Source organism: Alosa sapidissima, chromosome 13 (genome assembly GCF_018492685.1).
Source record: "Alosa sapidissima isolate fAloSap1 chromosome 13, fAloSap1.pri, whole genome shotgun sequence".
Lineage (NCBI taxonomy): Eukaryota > Metazoa > Chordata > Actinopteri > Clupeiformes > Clupeidae > Alosa > Alosa sapidissima.
The window spans coordinates 2,265,979-2,279,306 of record NC_055969.1 but is presented as its reverse complement, the minus strand read 5'-3'; the positions used below and the strand labels follow the sequence as shown (position 1 = coordinate 2,279,306).

General features: G+C 39.6%; 1 protein-coding gene across 3 annotated transcripts in view; it reads right to left on the bottom strand.

Annotated features, from left to right (window-relative positions):
- jak2a (Janus kinase 2a) overlaps positions 1-13,328 on the bottom strand; it is a 118,618-nt gene that overhangs the window by 48,703 nt on the left and 56,587 nt on the right. For all 3 annotated transcript variants that reach the window (XM_042060573.1, XM_042060574.1, XM_042060572.1), the window contains 7 exons: positions 10,710-10,867; positions 10,486-10,597; positions 8,517-8,703; positions 8,267-8,391; positions 7,951-8,085; positions 7,659-7,746; positions 6,058-6,185 (listed from right to left, as the gene is read on the bottom strand). In XM_042060573.1, coding sequence (XP_041916507.1) covers positions 6,058-6,185; positions 7,659-7,746; positions 7,951-8,085; positions 8,267-8,391; positions 8,517-8,703; positions 10,486-10,597; positions 10,710-10,867 — 933 coding nt within the window. The remainder of the gene's footprint in view (positions 1-6,057; positions 6,186-7,658; positions 7,747-7,950; positions 8,086-8,266; positions 8,392-8,516; positions 8,704-10,485; positions 10,598-10,709; positions 10,868-13,328) is intronic.

Sequence of the window (13,328 nt, the reverse complement as noted above, 5' to 3'; positions counted from 1 at the left end):
ATAACCATACAAATGTTTCAAAATGAGTAATTTCGGCTTTGTCTGAACTGGCCATTGTAGGCTACGTAAAAAATAAACAAGTAGGCCTATTCCCTATCCAATGATATCGGCAAATGTTTGTTTTCCAAAGTAAGAATTTCACTTCACCATGCACCTTCGACAATGAATAGCTCATTACACTTATGTTACTGGTTGAACGTAGGCCTAACTGGTATCAGCCTTTCAGACCTAGGCTACTCTTAGTAAGGGAAAATGACAACTCCTGAACAGATTCTGGAGCTGAGCGCTCTAGAATCTTTGACTAACAGTCTAAGAGTGAGTGAGTCTTTGTTGCTATGGATGACGTTATTACTCATGCACAAGCTTGACTGAAGAGACCACCTGATGATTGTAACGCGGGAATGATTCCAAACACCTCCCTTACGATGTAAGTGACAGGTGACAGGTCTGAGAATGTGTGCGCTACACAAGGACAGAAGATGATGAATATCTGAATAAAAAGGCCTAGCCTAAATTAATCAAGAGTAAGGCAAAACAAATAGCCTAGTAGCCTAATGAAACATATGGATTGATGTAGTATCTTTGTAACAGTATTAAATTAATCTGTTACTATGCCTATGTTTGCAAAAGAGAACATTTTAATTTGATTCACAATAATGTTACATTTAATTTACATGTTGACAATGAGTAGCCTAGTTTTGGTTGTTGTTGGTGGCGTTATTGCATGTTAGTTATGCCTACAATGCAAAATTGCTTCCTCACGATTGGAAGCTCCTGTAGCCGCATAGGATTTCAAAACAGGCGAAATGCCACAAAATGTGAATAGGTCTGTGAGTTAGGAGTCCTCTTGACTTCTTTTAAGCTGTCACAGCTGGTGGGAAGGTGTGATTAGTTGGGGGCAGGGCCGGATTAACTGGGCACAAATGTCTGATGACTCCCCCCCTGCCCCCCAGTCAACGTGAATCGGGTGGTCAGTTAATAGGCTATGCCGAAATAGTTTAAACATTTTGAATATTAGTGTCGGGTGAATTAGGAAATGTTCTCAAAGTAGCCTTATGGCTGAAAGCTGCTTGGGATCCCCCCTGTCAAGCAATATAACCATACAAACGCGCGCACTCATCGTTTCAAAAGGAGTAAATTCGGCTTTGTCAGAACTGAGCTGTGGACGACACGGCACGGCATGCCCAATTGAAAATAAATTAACGCAACGCAACACAGACCCCGCTTCTCTCGTACATTTGCTTATTTCACAGAACAATACAAATAGCCATTTAGGGTCTACAGTGCAGAATTGGTAAGTTATGGTAGGCCAACTTGGAGTGAACATACAAACAGGGGAAATTCTTTCTCTAGTAGCTGAGTAGCCTCAGGTGTGCACGTAGAGATAAGGCCGAATATGCAAGCGCCAATTAATCGTGCTCTCACGACAATCACGCCGTTAAACTTAAATAGGTTAACATCACTCTAAGTTCGCCTTCAAGCAAGGAAAACAATGATTTGAAGACATCTGTTTCGTTGGAAGGGCAAGGGGTAGCAACAGGGCAACACAGAAACAGGCCCGATGGCAGGGCTGTTATGAGGGTATTAAAATATGGGATATTCTACAGGAAAACATTAAAACGGCAAGACAGCGGGGGGAAGTTAAAATATGTGAGAAACACGGAAAAAGTTGGCATGCATTGTTTCGGTCCCCGTGCACAGGGATTATTTGTCATATTATTAATCACATATGATTATTTGTGAAATTGTGCAAACAGGCGCAACACATTTGAAAAGGAAGGACTGGTAGCATGCAAGCTCACGGGAAAGATTGATTTAAGAACGTTATCACAGTGTGTGGCTGTGGCGCAAAGCAGCGCGGGCGGAAGACAGTGACAATTGGCAGGGGAGGGTCATGTCTTTTTTAACAATTCTGTCGGAGGGTCATTGAACAATTTCTAGCAGGCAAGGGAGGGTCATGCAACTTTTGACTGAAGCATGTTTAATTTGTCCTGCGTTTCTTCTACGGCTGCAAACGGGATTCACTCGCAGTTAACCAAATATTTCTTTATTAGGGCAGGGCAGGGCAGGCATATTTCTGGCTATTAAATTATTTCTAAACCAGTCTGCTAAAGTCTGTAGTGAAGAAGTCTGTGTAGGGTTTTCCAGGCTCCATTTCTTTTTACGAGACACCCTGCTCACTTGAGCCATCTACCGGTTGTTTGGGTTGTTGCAGCGTCTCACTGGGAAAATACAAATTAAAGTCGCGCGATACCGCGTGATCCCACGCGCGGACCGCGAGTGAAGCTGGCCAAGTCGAAGCACTGCCCACTGTATGTAATTGTAGTGTAGCGCCACACACTGAATGCCATCACAGTAAAATGTAACATAGCAAAAAGTAATCTTTGAAATGTATGAACCAGAAAAATTAACTCACACTTCAGATATGTACATTTGACACAGACACGCCACATGGATTCCGAAATGTCACGGGTTGCGGACCGCAGGTGCTTGGGCCATTGCCGCTTGCGGCTATAGGCTATATTTAAATTTTTATTTAACCCTTAGAACCCTAAGCTGTTTTTAGGGCATTTTCACTACCTTTATTCATAAGGATTTATTCTTTATTCACTACCTTTATTCATAAGGATTTATTCTTTATTCTAATATATTATTATTTATTTATAGCATTGATTTTATTTAGATTTTTAAAGAATTAAAATATAAAAAACGTATTATAAAAATTATTATATTTTGACATGTATCTCACCACAGCAAGCTCATAGCTCTACATGCATATCATGTGTGTGTAGGGCAGACTGTCATGAATCGGGCAATATAATTGCCATGTTGGAGGGATACTCTGGGACTGAGCAATTTACAGAAATATGTGGTGTGTGATTTCCGGAAATAAATGCCATTTTTTATTTAGTGATGAAAAATGACCTCTCTGCGCTCCATATCTGTGACACGAACTGATCTGCCCCGAGTTTGCGTGTTAGCCTAGGTGTATGCACTCATAATGATTCTCAACTTTTTACTGCATTGCCATGAACAAAGTAAAGGCAAAAAAGGTGTTTATGTTTACAAATTGGGATGCAATGTGAGCCTTGAATTGGATGCCATGCAGGAATTTGCTAGGATCTCAAAATCGGATTATGAACATGGTTTGCCATAGAGAAACACACGATAGCGTTGGATTATAAACATGCCACAAAAACCGACAAAAACGTGGGGTAAGTCAAGCTATATGAAGTCATTATTTTGCTGTCACTTCGTCTGTTTTATAACCCAGAAGGATGTACTTGGTATCAAATGATAGCTCTGTGTCTCCTCTTTCATCTGACATGCGTGGCATATCTATCCGATCACGGGTCCCCGAGTAATTCAAACGAGAGTAATGGGTGTGCAGCGTTGGTTTGTGTACATGACGTTATTATTTTGCAGTCACTTCGTCTGTTTTCAAAAGCCAGAAGGATCGATATACATGGTACTAGGGGTGTAAAGATTAACCGATACGTATCGGTATCCGTTTTTAACATGTAAGATACGGCTACATCGATACGTGAAGCCCCGTATCGGAAAAAAAACTAAAATGAACTGGTCGTTATATCGATTTACTTGTTATGAATCGGTTCACAACCTTTTCTGCTCGCTCAGACTCTCATTTACGTTCCAAGCAGCGCGTTCATCCCACTTCCGGTTTTGAAACTATATGTGGCACAGAATTGTGGGTAATGCAGTTCGTTTTTGGTTACATTCATTGCCCAAAGTTGTCAAATGACCTCATTACCCATACATCTACTGCAACTTAAGCGTGTGACAACTTGCACTCGGTCGGCTTTTGTTTTTCTAAATCCAGCGCGAAATTAAACACTCTTAGCATTCCTAAACAGCAACGATAGAGTAGCCTTACCTTTGATGAAGGGATTTCCTTATTGTTAAATAATAATTTGGCCCTTGCTGCTAAAACAATGCACAAATTATTAGCCAAAGATTTTGTTCATATTCACTCAAACTTGTGGCATTATAGGTTTCTGCATTAGGTCTACTGTTGGAACAAAATAAGCCCAGAGAGTTCATTGATTTGTAGGCCTATTTTATTCTTTTTTATGTTGTAGGCCTATTTCATTGTATTTTTATGTTGTATTTGGCTGCTGTGTTTGGCTGAAATGTAGACTATTCTTTTTTCATTTCAATACAGTATATGAAACAAACCTCAGTTTAGATAATCATATTCACACATGTTTTTGCCTAATTGACAACCATGACCATGATAATTGATAATATAAAATTAATGTGCACCTTGAGCAAATGACAAAAAAATCTTTCAGAATGCTTTCCATTCTTGAACTGCATCGAATTGCATCGAATCGCATCGAATCGTACTGAATCGTTTTTTACAAACATGTATCTTTTCTTGTATCGAATCGTGCCCATGTATCTAGATGCGAATCGTATCGTCTTTTACATGAGAGATTCACACCCCTACATGATACCAATGGATGGCCCCGAGTCTCCTCTTTCATCTGACATGCTTGCCATATCTATGCGATCACGGGTTCGTGAATAATTCAAACGAGAGCTAAGGTGCGCAGGTGAACGCAGAGAAGTATAGACTGTAAAAATATGATGTAATTTGATTTAATTTCACGATTTTTTAATTTTCATACTTGATCGTACAGACAAGTGTGTAGTCTCTTCGGAAAGCCCCACTTCTGCTCTGTCATGCAATAAAGGTTTCATCTCCCTGCGATGAACAGTTCCGGAGCAATGTAACAGAGAAGAAAGGGTGTGTTTTTTGACGCACTTTGCGTAAATCGGGTTCTAAGGGTTAAAACTAATGTCTGGCTGCATCAGATCTTTTCAAAACTTTGAAGAGCTGTAGAGGTCATTATTACTGCAGACATTACATTTGTACAGGTTGGTAAAATCATTATTATCAATAATTTCCACGAGTGCAAACACTTCCGTCTGTCTTGGCGATACTGGAGCAATTCGGATATCTTTCAGGGTATAAGGTAAATCTTTCCAAATCTGCCCTTATGCTCATCAACGTAGATCCAAATAAGGTATCTCTACCAGCCCAGATTAAAGTCGTAACTGAGTTCCTATACCTGGGTGTTAGAACTCTGTGGCGAAAGTAAATTACTCCACAATTCTGAAAAAAATAGAGGAGGATATAAACAGATGGAAACATCTAACAAGCTCAGTACCAGCCCGTGTCTCAGTCATCAAAATGAACATCTTACCCCGCATTAACTTTGTAAAATTAATGATCCCACTTGCACCTCCAGCTGGATACTGGAAAAAATTAGAAACTTTGCTAAGAGGCTATGTGTGGAATGGTAAGCGACCGCAGTTAAAATGGTCAGCTCTTCAGATTGGCAAGATGGATGGAGGACTGGCCTGTCCTAATTTCAAATTATACCACTGGGCATTTCTACTAAGAAGCCTCAGGTACTGGATAGGTGAGGACAATATTTCATCATGGAAGAGTATAGAAGAACAACTAATAGCACCAATTAGATTAAAAGATTTTCTTCTCACAGGTGTGAGTATCAAGAAGTGTGCGTTACACTATGGTCCAATTTTGACATACATGATTCAGATGTTCAGGGCGGCAGAAAGATTCATACAATTTAAAAACAAATGGTGTACATCATCCCCATTATGGAATAATAGTCACTTTTTGTCTGGGGGAAAACCGTTCGTCAACAAACATTGGGAAGCTAAAGGTACAGTATTAAGACATTGCAGGACATTAGTGGGGAAAGTGCCATACTTAGTTTCCAAGAGTTGATATCCCATTATGATATTGACAAACATTCTCTTTTCTTTTATTTTAGAGTAAGATCAGCCTACAGTGTTCCTTGGGGGTCGGAGTTAAGGGATCATCCTATTTTGAGTTGGATACAGCAGTCACCAAAACAAATAGTGTCATTTCTCTATGATAGATTCAACTCTCAAAAATTAGGGATTAGTCTCTGATCCATATTGCTCCTTTTGCCCTCATGGAACCCTTGGCTCTTTTTTACATGTTATGTGGGAATGTCCAGATGTCCAATTGGGCCTTACCAGGTAGTGCATGGCCCAAGCTAGCTGTTTGGACACTTCCAGTTTCCAGGTGATGTTAATTGAGTTCCTGTTTTTCTTTAGATATGTATCCAGCGAGCCAAACTTCCCATACTCCTGCACCATGATATCTGAAACAAAAGGGTTCAAAGGAGTGCATTTAGTTACCCAACTATGGAAAAAGGATTATGTTTATAGTTATAGTATGTTTATAGTATAGCGAAGCTGCAGGACTCCTATTGTTTTTGTTCTGATTTTTAGCCCTTTCATGAAATTATGTTGCCGCAGAAAGAAAAGAATGCCTTCCACATAGAAACATTTCAAAAGTAATGAAACAAGTTACATTCCATAGAGAAAAGAAGTAATGTAAGGGATTACATTTTTTTACAGTAACAAGTAATGTGTAATACATTAGTTTTTTTGAGTAACGACCCCAACACTGATGATGACCCAGATAAATCAACATGAAGTATACTCTACACCAGTCGAAAACCTATTTAGCAAGCAGACGTGTACCAGTTCGTTGTTTAGGATGCATCACAGACAGTTATCTAATGTTACGCCCTGTTGCATATCTTCCATCAGCAAACCATCGCATTAGCGAACATTAGCGTTGTGGCTAACTAACTAACTAGCTCCTGTCAGTATGGTCAGAAAATAATGGGATCACAATTAAAAGAGACAATTAACAGTGCTGTTATCAATTTGCTCGGAATAACCACATTTTTGTTTAACAAATACACCAACAATCAAACTAGCCTCCATCACTCAACCAATGCTAACGTTAACATTATTTTACCTATGGACATAACATTAAGCTGGTGTACAGACAGACAGACAGACCAGACAGACAGATACTTTATTGATCCCCAATTAACGTTCCTGCAGTAAAAACCAAGCATGTTCGATAAACATTCTCAGGTTTATTCCAGCTTCAAGAAGAAATGTGAATTACATTTCATGTGAAAATCATCCTACCATGAATACAGAAGCCACAAAACTGTGAATCCGTAAGCTACCATTGCATTGTCGTTGTAGGAAGTGAAGTGGAACCAAGTCAAGTAAGGCATGTGTCTTGCAGCAAGACGTTGTGCCACCTGATGGACAAACTATGTAACACTAATACTGGAAATGCAGCCAATGCAGTGTGTGTGCCTGTGTGTATGTGTGTGTGTCTGTGCGTGAGTGTGTGCATGCGTGTGTGTGTACGTGTGCATGTTTGTGTGTGTGTGTGTTTGTTTGTGAGAGTGTGAGTGAGACAGTTCTGCCTTGCAGCTCCTCTCCTAATCATCCTCTACCAGCAACCCTTCTCTCAACACCACCATATACAGGCCAATGGATGTACAGTCACTAAATGTACAAACAAAATGTTTCCGTTAAAAGCCAAGTGGGACTACATGCCCACCAAGTTTAATGTGCCCGGTGTTTCGGTATCCCAGGAATCGTTGAACAAAAATTCAGGGGGAAAAAAACTTTGACAATCCCTATATGACTACTACGGTAGAAATGATGGCAGCAGTCATAATAACATAATTATATAGTATAATAATATAACAACATAGTATGCCTAAAAATGTATGGGTGTACTGTTTCAATCAACATACTTTCATCTGTGCACACACATACGCCATAGTTCAACAGCAGGTGCTTATGTGACAGCTGGCTCATCATGCTGGCAGCCTCGAAAAAGGACTACAAAAGAAAAAAGCACAAAATAAAGGTTATAAACAATGCATTGCCCATTTTAAATGAGACATTAGGTTTTACTGTTATCACAAAACACGTACATTCACAAGCGAGGCATTAGAGATTGATCACAGACTAGTAGGAGGCTGGTGTGAGTGTCTGTGTGTATGTGATTTTGGGATGTAGGACAGGTTTTTCAAAATGTTTCACCTCTGAGTAATTTCGGTGAGTCTTTTCCAGAATTTTCATGATCACCTCCATCTCATAAATCTCTCCATAGTCACCCAACTCTTTTCGCATACCACGAAATATTTTTGTGAACGTTCCTTGACCAAGACTCTCATTCTGGTATTTGAAAATTAGGAAAAAACAAAGATAAAGCATTTATTAATTATGATAATTTGAAATCATGCTTTGTTGATATTTAGTGATGCTTCAAGAATGTAGGCAAAAACAATTTGACATTTGTGTGTAGTTAACAATATGTAACACTATACATCACAAGGAAAAAAAGAATACAGCATACAACTTCCAGGTCCTCCTTGCGTATCTTGTGGAAAACCATCTGGCTGATACTGTGTTTGAAGAGTGAGGGTGACAGAGGCACATCCAATCCCTGGTTACGTCTACATACCAGCAGATTTGTTTTATCTAGATACAAATCAAACAACATGAGATACAGTAAATGGATAAAGGAGAAATATAAATGATCTACTAAGCCTGTCAAACAAATTGTCAAAATGGGATGTTTAGAGATACTGTGTTTGCCCTCTGACCATGACTCCTAGGTGGGCAGCATTTGGTAAACTGGAAAATGTGTCCATCAGAGCGCAGTGCCTCCTTCTGGTAGCGGTGCAGGAGCTCACGCAAGCTCCCAAAACTTCGTTTGGCACCACTCAGGTTGTACTCCCCAGAAAGCATCTTCACAATTTGACAGTGTTTGTATTCCACCACACCATCATACTGCCACACACATACACACCCACATCCACACAAATAGGAAAAAAATGTTGAAGAGATTCAACTTAAAACCAATTAAAGTGCTGTGTACTCACTCTCTTGTTTAACTGTTGCATGCTTCAGGTCACATAATTAAATACATTGCTGTATAGATTTAGATTAAATTTACATTTAGCTATACTGGTCAGTGACTTGTTGATTAACTTGTACAAATTAAGAAATACTTAGAAACAATGAAAAATTAGTTAATATGTTTAAAGGACAAGTTCGGTATTTTACACTTAAAGCCCTGTTTTCAGATAGTTTATGATTAAATAGAACGTTTAAGATTGAAATTTGGACACATGCTGCTTTCCTGAGAATTTTTGGTTTCTATGGTAGCACCTCCACAACACTGCATAGGTGCACTGGAACAATCTTTTTAAAACGCAATACACTTTTACAAACGTTTACAAAGACATAAAACTCACCGAGTGGTCAAAGGAGTTCACTCATATGTTCACACAAAAATCGCTGCAAAAGATTCTTTCCAACAGGTTTTATCGTAGTTTTTGTCCAACTCCATTGACTTGTATTGGATGTGCTGTGAGGTACGGTTTGTATTCTTTCTGTAGTCTTATGCAGTCGCGGTATCGTAGGCTACGCTATCCAAATTATTGTCACGTCCATGGCTAATGCTAAAATGTCTTGGAACTTGCAAGATGTGAATGATAGCCTACGTGAATCATTACGTTTTCATCATGAAAGTTCCACAGCCAAAAAAATAGTAAAGGTACAAAATCATGTAGCCATATTATTCATGTAGGCTAGGGTTAGTGTTAGGCTTATGATGTGAACATGACAGGTTATGGACATAACAAATAAGTTCATTTTCCGCCTGTTACAAATGTTACGTTACAAAATGTCAACCTTACCCCCAAGTTCTTCCAACTCTGTCATCCCAGGAGGTAATGTGGGAATGGCTGTATTTCTCAGGCGAAAGAGGTTTTTGGGCGATTTCTTTCGACCTCCAGCGAAGTTCAGTAAAATGCAGACCGCAGAGACACGGTGATCAGCTTTCTGCAGATCCTCAACAGGTGTGCTCACATCCAATCCCAGCAACTCCAGCCACAACTTTAGCCTTTCTGGATCGTTGAAAGGAAGGCTGTGACAACTTTTTTTGCCACGAATTTTCCCGCAATTCGGAACTGCACAAAAATCACCCCATTTGTAGCTGTCTGTTGCAAAATACTTCTTACGATACGATCTTCTGCTACTTCTGTGTATTCAATGAAATGCCAGTGGTTTGCTTGTAATTGGCAAGTATACGGAGTAAAGTGCATTATCGCCACCAACTGGGCTGGAGTGTCTATTATTCAAGATCTCAACGGAAGAATGTACGGGTGTGAGGCGTTTGGAAAAAAAGCTCCACAGTTTTACAACGAATGGTAAAACACCTGTTGGAAAGCATCTTTTGCAGCGATTTTTGTGTGAGCATATCAGTGAACACCCCTGACCACTCGGTGAGTTTCACATCTTTGTAAACGAAAGTTTAATGCATTTTAGAAAGATTGTTCCAGTGCACCTATGCAGCGTTGTGGAGGTGGGGGGGTGCTACCACAGAAACAGAAAATTCTCAGGACAGCAGCATGTGTCCAAATTTCAAATTTAAACATTCTATTTAATCATAAACTATCTGAAAACAGGGCTTTAAGTGTAAAATAGCGAACTTGTCCTTTAATACGTTTTTAATAACTATACTCTGAGGGACTGAAAAGTATACCACAAGGTGTAGTAATGACTTACCCCCACTATGAAGGAGAGGAAGAACTTGTTATAATCCTTTGGGCTGCAGCGCAAGATGTACAGGCCTTTGTGGTTGCCACATTGACGTAGCCTGTTGATCGCAAACTCCATTCTAAGATTGTGAGGTAGAGGTACATTAATTACATACAATCATCTAATGACCTTGTTTGCATCAAAGAAAAAGAGGAGCAATACAAGACCCTCACATTAGAAAATATACTCACGAGATAGGGCCATGGCAATAGCTCTGGATGGCCTCTAACAACCTAGGCGAAGCCACTTCTTTACACAAGTAGTGATTGGCATCTGCAATTAACCTGTAGTAGCCATCTATGAGGGACACAAAAGATAAAGCTTCTTCGAGAGAGTTAAACTCCAGCTCCTGAGGTTGAAAGACATGACAAACAGAGGGAGGGAGACACCATTAAAAAGTACACAGAAATAATTTGAATAATTTTAATTCATTTGGAAAGTTATCCTAAGAATGTTATGACTGAAGCGGATTATATAAATGCCTTTGCTTGTTATTGTTTTTCTGAGATGTCTGATTCTATGCCAGTCAACTTATTAAGTACCCGTTCAAAACATACTATTCCTGTACAAGACCCATAACCCAATTAGATGCCTGCATGTAGGTTTGCTTTAAAAAAAGAATGATAGTAGGGAAACATAATTCCAGCTAAACATTCATTGATGCTTATAATAAACGTAAGCATAACTTAAGCATTTTATACAGACCAAAATGGTATAGGCCTAATATTAACAGCTATTCTGAGTTAAGGTGATGTTTAGCCTACTGTAATTGAATAACTTGATGATAGAGGAGACAAACACCATTTTGTGGAATGATGCATCATCATAACATTTGCAACAGTGTGACTTTCCAAAAACAGTATCTGGCATGAGCGCCTGACTGGGACTTTGCTGTTGGAATTGTCACTTGTTTCGATTCAGGACCGTGCAGTCGGAATTGTCATTTGTTTGTCCAAAGACAGTCCAACGTATTTCAAAGAGTGGCAGTTTATGAATGCACCTTTTTATGTAATTTGAATAGCCACTGCATATTTGTATGACGGTGCAAAATCTGCGGGATGATTTTATACTGCAAATCACATCCAAAGGCAACAACGTAGGCCAAGTTATGGACAGGCAGCTTAAAGCAGACCCATAGGGACATCAAAACTGAAACTGAAAGTAATTCCCCACTGCCCCCATGGGTCTGCTTTAAGCTGCCTGTCCACAACTTGGCCAAATAACTCCCAAATTGTCTCATTCTTTTTCCTATGGGCTGCATGGGATGAGCTTGAACAACAGGACTATGGGGTCATTCCATGCAAATATCGGGGTCTCATGTACATGACATCTCTCAGATTTTGCTGAAAAGCGGTGAATATATCTTATGTTACCAAACAAAGGAATCTGAAGTTTCAGGTCAATATCTCAAACCGTTTGCCTGTGGCGTCCATTTGAATTTCACATTTCATCTTTTGCCATTTTTGGAAGCCCATTACGTCTGTTCTTATAGTGGTAGAGGGGCTGGAAACTGGTATGGTAGTTCATTGTAGCCTGTACTACACAATTCTGGAGGCAGAATCAACATTCCTTACTGTTTGGGTGAGAGGTGGGTCACCAAAGTCCTAAAAAATGTTGACGGCATGTGCGATTTTTCACTTTTTGAGTGGCCCTAGCACCACAATTAATGATCATATTTATTCTAAATAGAGATGCACCGATATGGAATTTTAGGGCCGATAATGATAACCGATATTTATTGGTTTGTTGTGGCCGATACCGATACGATAACAGATAATATTACTCTTGAAAACAAATTGTGAAAAGTGATTTGGGGAAAGCATTTAATAAGCATAATTTTATGTCAATAATTTTACCTACCACCAAATGATGGACAGAACTCATAATAGGCTAGTCCTCAATAGTACGGCAGTCAACAACATAACAGTAGCCTAGCCCTACAGTATGTGTGGCTCCTTTAAGTGAACCTGACGTCAGTAAATTGCGAGTGAGTGGCTAGAGAGTTTGAATCGTTTTCATTTAGGACTAAACGCTCATAAACGGCTCAGCTTGGAATAAGCTACAGTATAGCGACTAAATCAGAGTTTGTGAGGGAAACTTAGGTTTAGTTTCAACTGCGGGTAACTGAATAAAGCTGCAACTCCTCAGACTGTATCTTATCTCCGTCTACTCTGTTGCGCACAACCTGCTGCAGCAGGAATGAAAGGAGTTAGCCCCGAAGGTTTTAATAACTTATTATGATGACCTGTCTGGAACTGAAGCACAAATGGTTAGCATATTTCTAAGTAATAATACAAAACCCAAGCTAAAGTAATGCAAATATAATACTAAAACACAACTTAGAACTAGGCCTACTTATGTACTCGTCCCACTAGTTTGTTTATTTGTTTCCCCGACCAGCATGGTAAAGTGCAAACACACCAGCACAAGACGGCTCTAGATAGGACTGAGCTCCGCTCTGTTAAGGTTAAATGGCGGATCATTCACGAGAGGATTTTGAGATGCACAGATTCCCAAATGAACGCACATCCACAGATTTCGTTAGAGTGGTGAAATACATTCACACCGCTGACATTATATTGAGGAAAAAGTATAGCCAACCAAGCTCAAGTAGCTCAGTGTAGCCAGACGGACCTTACGTAGGCCTAAATTAGGACTTTAAAAATATCGGCGCAAATTATCGGCCAGAATTCTGTTATCGGACCGATAATAATATTTTCATTTTTTCACTTATCGGCTAATAATATATCGGCCGCCGATATATCGTGCATCCCTAATTCTAAACAGGATTATTTGTTGTTATGTGGAAA